The following is a 10,041-nucleotide window of genomic DNA, read 5'->3' on the forward strand; positions in this document are numbered from 1 at the left end:
AATGTAGTCAATCGACCCAATCTAATTTGATCAAATTGAGACGTTTTTGGTGTTGGTAAAGTGTAGATATTTTTCCTTCTTTGTGCCTCACTGTTTTCTCCTATCATTTTCCTACAAGTGTGAATGCTTTTCGTTTTTTCAAGATACATGCACTTTTTGTATTTGTCTTTTTTCTTTGTCCTTTCATTAACTTCTTCTTCAGTCTATGGTGTCAATTTTTAGCAACATTTGATAATGACAACCTAATTATCAAATAGCACAAAGTAAATAAAAATAAAATAAATTAAAAGAGTATTTTCCTCTTATTTCTTTTGACGATATTGCTTAAATGTATTGACAGAGACGGTGAAAATACAAATAACCAACTGTGATTGCTTGTAATTTAAACGCGTTTAATGTCTAAATGTGTGTGTGTGTGTGGTCCTTTGAATTTGACTTGGGTCTTTGAAAGTCCCCAGTACTTGCGCAACCCAAAATATGGAATGGAGGTCAACGTATAGGTTAGGGAAATATCAATCAGACAAGTATATTTCATAGGAGAAGCATCTGTATTCTTTCTTCAATCTCAACAATCAGAAGTTGGGTCATTGGAATTTTCTGTATGTCTTAAAGAAGAGAATAGTAATTGTATTATTGGATTAAGATGTTTAATCACAACCATGCGACCAACTAAGGACCAATAAAACATAAAGCTGTTTATACAAACATGTCAATAATTGAAATGAATATACAAAACACCTAAAATTTACAATGATATCTCTTCCATTTCCAAGTTCCAACATCTTCCAGTATGGAAGTTGTATCTGGTTCATATTCATGAGCCTATAGTTCCTTCGTAATCTTATTCAGGAATACAGTAATTTGAGGATGTGAAGTATCTCCATCTACGAATTCATATACAATATTTTCAACCTCGATTGAACTGCATCCAGGTGTTTTGCGCACACCCCTCTCGATCATTAACTTCCGGATCAACTTCAGTCCACCGGTTTAAAGATTCTCAGTCACATGTTCCCCTAGCATTGCATCCTTATGCTTGTACATTAGACATAAATAGGTGAGTCTGTCAGGTCTATTATTTCAGGACAAGTAGTAGAAAGTCTTCTTTTCTTGCTGTCAGCAACTTTGTAGCATGGAGGAGTAAAAAGATCAATAACCTCAACTTCACTAGAAAAACCAGCATTCTTGGTTGGCAATGGATCATGACAGGCATCTGTTTTTGTTGAAAACAGCCTGTTCGCCTGCTTGCCCAGCTTCCCATCAAATTCATCATCCAATTCGTATCTGTCTTTGTTGTCTGCTATATCAAAGGAACTACTTTGAATTGAAGATGATGTTCTCACGGGGGAGTCAATGATAATATATGAATGCTCAGGATCCTCTCTACCGGGAGTGCTATTTTCTTCAGCATGTTCGTCAAGTTCTTCTCTCCAATCAATATGTTCATCGACATTTTCTTCGGTCCTGTCTTGATTACTAAAAGAACTGTTAGAATCCGTTGATCTTCCGTCTGTTAATTTTTCACTGCTCCCCTCATATTCTTCACTATTGTCCCATTCGTTGGTTGTATACTCATCCCTGTCAATTCCTGTATAACAGGGAAGTTCATCCAGTGCACAAACTTGGACTCTCATGTGCTCTGGGAGGCTGGGGCAACCAGCTGAATGCATCTTGTATTTTGTGGAGAAGAAATTTACTGTGAGATTTAGGCTGAACAAAGAAGACAAAACTTAATGAGAACAAAATCCAATAAGACTTGTCGGTCCACCTCAGGCAAAACAAATAACATACCTTCTCCACTCAGGGAGAGTAAGCATTGTATATGCCAATTTAATCTTATTAGCAACTCCTCCAAGAGTTTTAAATGATGCTGCTGCCTGCCTAACTGCACGGGATTCTACTGGATGCTGCCACGCCCACTCAAACTGCAACATTCAATAAAAAAGAACGATTAAATTTGATATTGTTTGATATCTCCAAACAGCTTGAAATAGTCTATCCTTGAAGCAAATTCAAGTTTCAGATTAGCAAACGCAACTTGAAATCTCCAACTGGCACGAACAAAGAGAAAATGCGTAATTGTGAAGTTTCAAAAAAGGAGCCTTGAATTTAACATCAAAAATTCACAAATGCCAAGAATTTAGGCTATTTCTCAATTGGTTCACTTGAAATTAAAAAAAAAAAACACTTATTTATTTCACAAGGCAACAACAAACAGTTAGAATTTTGCAGTAAGAGATTGTCAGCGACTCTGAGTCTATTCAGTGTCAGTGACGAAAGGTAACCCAACAAAATTCATGGTTACAAAAACGGTTTATGGCGTTTGGATACAGTTTCAGTTTTCTTTCGAGAACAATGTGGATGCTTGAATTTGGATTCGGAGAATTGGTTTAAACGGAATGTTTGGATTTAGCTTTGGTTGAAAAATATGATTTACTGGAATAATCTTTGCTTTAAGTTTATTTCAAAACTGTACACAGTAGATGATTTTTTTTTTTTTTTAAACAACATAAACCTATAACACGGCGACCATTATGAAAACTAAATCCAAAGATGTATTACAAGAGGTACCTGGAGGGCGGATACATTAGTAGGGAAGCCATATATGCATAAAATCATCTCCCAAGGACGCTTCTTCTTGGTCCTATAAGCACCCATCCTCACCTCTCCATTGTGCTGTCTAATTCTACGCTGAGGGTTCACTGTAAATCTGAAGGCAAACCAAAACGATTATTATTTCTTCAGTTTAATTTTGATCACAATCATGGATAACAACCCATTCAATTTGAGAGGAAAATAAATTTATTTATTACTTGAATTTAAGACTTCAAATTCTTAGAAATCTAAGTTGCTCGGACTCTTCACTTTGGCTGCCACACCCTTGTCGACACGACGTGGGTGTGGAATCTGTAGTGGATCAGGTCAACCGATTTTGGATACTCTAACCAAAATCGACGGACAAATATGGGACAGACTACAATGATTTTTGTGATCAAAACAAAAGTGAGATTGAAAAAAAAAAAATGGAATACTCTATAGAAATTTCTATGTCAGTCTTTTTCCTTTTATCTCCTTGTGGGTCCTCATGATCAATATTTTCTTCGTGTGGTAAGTTTGTCTCATAATTTAAACATATATTTATAACTCTAATTTTAGAAATTTAAATTATTTTTAGCCGACCCACATCCGTAATTGGATTCATGCCCCCTGAACGAATTTTAGATCGGACCTCTAGATCCGCACCCGAGTCCGAGCAACTTAGCAAGCAGTGCAGAGAACACCATTTAAAACTTGGATATTTATGAGAGAGTAGTTGATTGATTATCATCTTTTTTAAAAAAAATTAGAAATTGTAATAAAAAGAAAGAAAGGAGAGGAAACTGACCCAATATAAGTGTGGCCTTTGAACCTGGGGCAAATAGAGGTAAGCAAGTAGCAAGAGAAGAACCTGGGTTCTTCATCTTCCAAATTCACTTCTTTTTCCGAATAAATTTTGTTCTTACGTTTCCCCATCTACTGTTTCTCTATCTCTTTGTGTATGTGTGTGTGAAAGTGTGCAAACAGCGAAGCATTTTGGATCAGCCTAAATTCGACCGTTGGGGGTGGGTGGACTGGACTACATTCTCTTACTAACGCCCTTGTCAGACCCGCAGGCCCGTTACTAGTCCAGTCCACCTATAAATTCGGTGTTTGTTTCACTTTTAAACATACATTCCTCCAGTTTTGATTCGACTTCCTTACATTAATCGTCCTTATATTCTACTCTCTCACTCACAAATTATGTCACTTTCTTTCCTTTTTAGTCGGTATTTTTATATTAAGTCACAATTTAACTTTAAATTTCCAATTTTACATGACAATGAAGAAACTTTTGTAGTTCAAGTCATAAAAACGATTGAGCGGATTATCATGGGCGGAGCCAACTTAGGTGAAGGGCGATCCGGTGGACACCCTTCGCCGGAAAACTATGTGGTCTACAGAGGTTACATGTAGGGGTGTACAAAGTAAACAGATAAACCGAATCAAACCGAGAAAAAAACCCGACTAAGCATTGGCTTTCAGCGTTAAAAAAAAAAAAAAAACCCGACCATAATTGGTTTGGTTTGGTTTTAGCTAAAAAAAGTCAAGTCAAACCGAACCAAACCAACCCGACACTACATGTATTCATTTTTTAAAATATTTTATACGTAAAAATATTTATTTGTAATGTAATTTATAAATATTTCTTAAATTTTTTCGTAGTTTTTTATCCTTTATCATATTATATTTCGATCTTGAACTTAGAATTTTGAATGTCAATAAGTTTTATATCCCACGGATGTTAGTAACTCAAATAAAGTCCAAACCGAAACCAACTCAACACCAATGCTAACAAAAAAAATTCAATTCTACCACTAGGAATGACAATGATGTTGGATATCTATTCTTTAGTTTTGCATAATTGGTTTAGAGAATGAAAATACATTTTTCTTTGTCATGTAATTAATACTTATTAGCCAATACTTATTTTAGCATGACTTAGTACTTTTAGATTATGGTCATTTTCTTTATGGCTTATTAATTAGCAATATTTATTTTAACCGATTTTATTATATTTTTTGTTGAATATTTTAATACAATGTCGTCACTCATCTCACATTTTGTATTATTTTATTAAGAAACACCTTAATTCTTAATTATATAGTTGTATCTTACTAGGACTAAAGAAATATTTGAAGTAAAAGTTATACGTTTTATATGAAGACTTTTTCGTCAAAAAAAATCCGAATAACCTGAGAAAACCCGAGGTTAAAAAATCTGAATTTTATTGGTTTGGTTTGATGTATAAATTTAAAAACCCGACGCAATTGATTTGATTTGGTATTTAAAAAATCCGAAGCAACCCGATCCATGTACACCCCTAGTTACATGTTAGCTATTATGAGTGTATATTTAATTTTGCACACCCTTAACATAACTGAGAAAAAAATTTGAACAACCTTCGCCAAATTCTTGGCCGAAAATTTGAATACTTTTGCCAAATTCCTGACTCCCCCCACTGCGGACTATACAGATTCCACTTTGGGGGCATAATAAACCTGTTGAGTACTACAGAGATTCTTTTTTTTTTTTCTTTTTCTTTTGACATGATTTATGTAAATGTGCCTTTTCGATTTGCTTTGTCTTGCTCCTATATATATATATATATATATATATATATATATTGTTAGTACTTAGTTTTTAATGGGAAACATCAATTCTTTTCTGATAACATTGAAGTGTGAGCCATTCGCGCCTTGATTTGGTGTTTTCCTCAATTGTATTTGGAGAAACTTAACACAATCACAAAAGACTACTCCAAAAGACATTCTCTCGAAAAACATCAATTAGCATGTACATTTCATAGGAGAAGGATCTGTATTCTTTCTTCAATCACAACTATGCTACCAACTAAGGACCAATGGAACATAAAAGGTGTTTATACAAACATATAAATAAATGAACTTAATATACAAAACACCTAGAGTTTACAATGATATATATCATATGAAGAATCTCTGATTCTCTTCCATTTCTAAGTTCCAACACCTTCCAACTAGAGTTAAATGATTCTCTGCTTTATCCAAGTACAAACAATGTGGACAATTATTTTCTCTTTGTTCAGAACAAAAGGCTTAAATTTCACCAGTTCCAAAATCACTTCATCGACCAAACTGTCATGGATAGAAGACATCAAGCCATCTCTTCAGCAAATACGATATCAAAAATGACTTGTACTGCACAAGAGAAGCAATTAGAATGTCAATGGTGCACGCTTAAAACAATGCGTTAAAATCTTAACGCTGCCTTAATACCTAATCAGCAAAGGAAAGAGAGCAGGCGTAAGAGGCAATATATAACTTTTTTTACTTCCAGAACAAACTCTCCATCCATTAGCAAGTCAACCTCCATATCTATATTTCAGGCCAGACCAAAAGAATGTTTGCCTTCTAATTTTAAGTTATCCGAAATGTCTGACACAATATGTACTAACACAAACTTTTTATTTTCTTTCTCAAAGAAAGAAAAGTTGTAATCACTACACCCAACTATTGACAAAACCAAATACATTTACAATTCTTCTCTTCATAAACGTGCAAAGTTAAAACTGCCATGCTATAATAGCTTGATCTGGCAACAAGATGTTCATTTCACAGGAAAGAATAATTGCAGCCTTATATATGTTACTGATGAACTGTCTGATAGACTGTTGGATTCATACTGACACCACTTTTATTATTATTTTTATTGGATGAATAAAGATGGATAATTTCGTCCATGATGGGATTTTCACAGATTCAAACTCATATCATATGGCATATTGATCAGCAAGTCACCTGAATTCCTTTACTACACTGATATACGCACCTTCCTCTTTGAGGATGTTAGGCTGATCAACCAACAGTTGCTGAAGCGCACCTAAATCATCAGTTGCACTGCAAGAAAGTCAGCTTCAATATGTGCATAAATTTTTAGAAAGAGAGAGAAACGGAATCTAATGACAAAACTTGGATGAAGTCCCTGAATATCCCTATACTCTTTCTGGAAAAAACTAACATTTCCTTTTTTTTTTTTTTTTTTTAAGTAATTCTGCAATTCATTGACTATTTTGTTCCTTTTCCGGGACGTATTCATACAAAAAATAGTGACATAAAATGAAAGCCTAATGAAACGACTTTTTCTATGCTACATTATTAACTTTGAGAGTTGTTTCCTTAATGTGAGGCCTATTTAATAATTACACTTGAAACAATAAATGACGTCACCAGATACGAGTTCGTGTCTTCTTTTTAATCAGTTAGGATTATTTGAACGTTTTCTTGGGGAACCAAACAATATGAGCTTGATTTTTTGCTCAGTAATGGAGAGTCAAGCCAAAAGAAGACAGAGGACAATTAAACATTGACCCCCTATCCCCCTAGCTCTACCAGTGGGATCAAGAGAGGAAATAAGTGGCAAAAAACTGTGTCACATCATACCTGGGTTTTAAGGCAACTGCTGAAATTGCTGATATGACCGATAATTTCAGACGGTACCTGAAAAAATGTACTGAGGGAATTAGTAATGTAAAATGGTTTATGCTCATATCACAAATAATGCATGGATTAAAATAGTTCCTATAGCAAAGCATAATTATATCAAATTCATTGGAGGTGAGGGGGTAGAAAGATGTAACTTGATTTCAAACAAATAATTTGTTCGGGTTAACCTACCATAGCAAATAGCACAGCTAAGTCATTTTCATAGTAAAGAGAAAAAGCTCCTGATGCAGGAACTGAACTTGGGATACTGAGTAGCTGATGGCGGATAATATAATTATCTAGCATTTCTCTTTTTCATTTTTTGGATAATTATTTGATTATCTAATTCTTAGGAAGAAAGATCAAAGTACAGCTATAATAAAGAAAAAGCAATGATAGGAAGGAGACACAAGTAAAAAGAGCACAAAAATTACTTGGAAACAACATATTCGCGGCTAAAATGGCTCAATAGTGGAATCTACTAGTATTACAAGACAACAAACTTTCTCATTTAAGACAAACAAGGCAGGAAAAGAGAAATAGGAAGAATATATATATTCTTCGTTATGCATACATACTCTGATTGGTGCATCTCTTTTAGAAGTTTTAGCCCATCCAAGCAATCAGCAATGCTTGGTTTTATCCCAACACGTTGCTGCAGCTGTTTCACACTAATCTGAACAGATCCCCCTTTTATGAGCTGTCTACCGTCACGAACCATCTTCTCAAGGGACAACACAACTGAATGAAACTTTTCCCTATATTTTGAACCAAACATAAATAGGGGGAAAAAATAACCCTCTTAGTGGATAAATCAACTTCTAGCTCAATGAAGTAAATGCACAGAAACCAGCAGAAGCAACTCACCTACTGCTCTATAACATGTAAGCAGTCGTTTGGCCATGAAAAATATTCTCTATTTTCCAGAATAAATTTTCACTTTATTCAAAGTGCTTGGTTATAAAATTTCGAAATCCAACTTGGAGTTGGATTCCGAAATTGGAAAAGTGCTTGTTTTCCAACTCCATCTTTATAAACTCCAAATAAAGTGCTCCATTCTCTCATTTGCAAAAAGTATAACCAAACACAACTCCATCTTTAACTCCAACTTCATAAATTCCAACTAAAGTGCTCTATTCTCTCCTTTGCAAAAAGTATAACCAAACACAACCTCATCTTACAACTCCAACTTCATAAATTCCAAATAAAGTGAAAAATATTTAGAATCTATGGCCAAACGCCTACCATAAATAATACCAATAATAATAAAAAAAAGTTCATCCCACAGTTTTAAGAAAGTCATAAAGAAGGAAGAAGGAAGATGATGCTACTTTTGCTAGCATAATCAATTACGTACAATATCCTGAGCCGAGAGTCTATCAGAAACAGCTACCTCATACAAGGTAGGGATAAGGTATGTGAATACACCACCCTCCCCAGACCCCCACTAGTGGGATCTCACTGTGTATGTTGTTGTCGTAATAAATTGCGTACAAGAAAAAAGAAGGAAGAACAAATATTGAAAAAACAAATAACAGATTCAAAACTGACATAAGAGTGTGTTTGCCAGGAGTTATTTTAATCTAGTTAGAGACTTGCAAATCACTGTTTCTAGATAACCCCTAGTTAACAAAAACAGACCTTTTTTCTTTTGGTATTAGAATGCGCCCAAATGGAAAAAGGATTAGTTTGGATTGACATAACCAAGAACCACAGAATAGAAAGACCTACATAGTTTCATTCATTGAAAGCAAGATAGTATGTAGAGAATTCATTTGCTTAAGCAACACTGCTTCTTGAATGCCTTCAACAGATCTCAAAGCACCATAATTCTTGGTATCCTGAAGAATCTGCATAAAAAAATGTAAAATTACGCTCTATGCCAACTGGGAAAGAATATTTGCCCGGTTTAGCCCAGATTATCCTTAAAACACCCCTTATACACTATTACACACCTTTACACAAGGAAACATTGTATAAAGAAAAAAAAAAGTTGGTTATGCGAATGTAAACTGAAAATATGGCTATGCAAGTGTAATATATTATGTTGGGTTGTATAATTTTTGTAAAAATCCCAAAAAATAAAAAATGTATTATTTTATCAGCTACATCAAAAACCCAGTACAGTTATAAGGCACAGGAAATTAAGTACCTGTAACCTTTGAATGATGGAAGAAGCATTAGTGAACTGAGAAATCAATCTAAATTGTAGCTCATCCCAATTCTCCATCTCTTCCTTCACTTTCCTGAATCTCTGCTGATACTTTTTAACTATATTCTCCATCTTTAATTAACCGAAACCTATCAATAATTAATCAAACCATTAAAAAAAATCATTCACTGAGACAAATATAGAGAGAAACATACCACTGAGATATTATTCCAGCCGCGGGAGAATTAAGTGCTAATTCGGCTGAAGATATATATATATATATATTCTTACCCGGAACTTTGTATAAAGCATAAGTGAAACCCACGACATTTTTTTGGCTGTACATATAGGCCCCTTAAATTTTGTCCGGAATTTTAGTTGAGGTTATTTTCTTTTTGTCACCTAAAAAATAACACTTTTTTGCTGACATGTTAAAATTCAAGTTGGAGCCAATCTTCCTTTTCTTGGGAAGATTGTATGTGGGTATTCAATAGACATATTTTTTTTTAATATTATAGTGTTTAATAGGTATACAAGAATTAATTGAGGTATCAAAACAAAAATTTGCCCACAATTTAAGCTAACGTCATCTGTCCATCGCCTCAATTAACCTCGAAGACCTGTAAATGGGATTTCACATACTACATTTTGCAATTCTTTTTAAACGCTCATTGTGTAATTTTCCGGCCAAAATTGTACATTTTGGAAAAAAAAATAAAAATTCCTTCACTCTTTACCCTACTACCTACCCAATGTTAAATTAGTTTAACGTGACAAAACCTTGTATTTGTTGTGCTATGTTCATTCTCTCGCCACGTTGCCGGCAACGTTGATAAATATTAAAAGGCA

The 10,041-nt window shown here is 34.3% G+C and overlaps 2 protein-coding genes across 5 annotated transcripts; both read right to left on the minus strand.

Annotated features, from left to right (window-relative positions):
- Positions 1 to 783: 783 nt before the first annotated feature.
- LOC132032991 (uncharacterized) lies at positions 784 to 3,493 on the minus strand. The gene is made up of 4 exons (XM_059422822.1): positions 3,386 to 3,493; positions 2,572 to 2,710; positions 1,792 to 1,925; positions 784 to 1,710 (listed from the first exon to the last, which is right to left on the minus strand). The coding sequence occupies exons 2-4, from the start codon at positions 2,656 to 2,658 to the stop codon at positions 1,044 to 1,046; spliced, it is 888 nt and encodes a 295-aa protein (XP_059278805.1). The 5' UTR covers positions 2,659 to 2,710; positions 3,386 to 3,493; the 3' UTR covers positions 784 to 1,043.
- Positions 3,494 to 5,327: 1,834 nt separating this feature from the next.
- LOC132032994 (uncharacterized protein At5g43822) lies at positions 5,328 to 9,989 on the minus strand. 4 transcript variants are annotated; one of them, XM_059422826.1, is made up of 7 exons: positions 9,973 to 9,989; positions 9,193 to 9,341; positions 8,772 to 8,890; positions 7,619 to 7,798; positions 6,999 to 7,055; positions 6,388 to 6,455; positions 5,328 to 5,756 (listed from the first exon to the last, which is right to left on the minus strand). In XM_059422826.1, exons 2-7 carry the CDS (start codon positions 9,322 to 9,324, stop codon positions 5,713 to 5,715), a joined length of 600 nt encoding a protein of 199 aa, XP_059278809.1. In that variant the 5' UTR covers positions 9,325 to 9,341; positions 9,973 to 9,989; the 3' UTR covers positions 5,328 to 5,712. The 4 variants fall into 4 exon arrangements, with proteins under 4 accessions (XP_059278809.1, XP_059278808.1, XP_059278811.1 ...); XM_059422825.1 differs by lacking the exon at positions 9,973 to 9,989 and adding an exon at positions 9,408 to 9,469; XM_059422828.1 differs by lacking the exon at positions 9,973 to 9,989 and having other exon boundaries at positions 6,388 to 6,438; positions 9,193 to 9,401.
- Between the last annotated feature and the right edge of the window lie 52 nt (positions 9,990 to 10,041).

Source organism: Lycium ferocissimum, chromosome 10 (genome assembly GCF_029784015.1).
Source record: "Lycium ferocissimum isolate CSIRO_LF1 chromosome 10, AGI_CSIRO_Lferr_CH_V1, whole genome shotgun sequence".
Classification (NCBI taxonomy): Eukaryota; Viridiplantae; Streptophyta; class Magnoliopsida; order Solanales; family Solanaceae; genus Lycium; species Lycium ferocissimum.

Bases quoted from the DNA above. Each gene is read 5' to 3' on its own strand.
- LOC132032991 (XM_059422822.1), bottom strand. From the start codon at position 2,658: ATGGGTGCTTATAGGACCAAGAAGAAGCGTCCTTGGGAGATGATTTTA. The intron at 1,926-2,571 runs GTACCTCTTGTA...TGAATGTTGCAG, and splicing joins CTAATGTATCCGCCCTCCAG to TTTGAGTGGGCGTGGCAGCA. The intron at 1,711-1,791 runs GTATGTTATTTG...TTCTTTGTTCAG, and splicing joins ACTCTCCCTGAGTGGAGAAG to CCTAAATCTCACAGTAAATT.
- LOC132032994 (XM_059422826.1), bottom strand. From the start codon at position 9,324: ATGGAGAATATAGTTAAAAAGTATCAGCAGAGATTCAGGAAAGTGAAG. The intron at 7,056-7,618 runs GTATGTATGCAT...ACATTTTTTCAG, and splicing joins AAAGAGATGCACCAATCAGA to GTACCGTCTGAAATTATCGG. The intron at 6,456-6,998 runs GTATGATGTGAC...ACTTTCTTGCAG, and splicing joins GCAGTTGCCTTAAAACCCAG to TGCAACTGATGATTTAGGTG.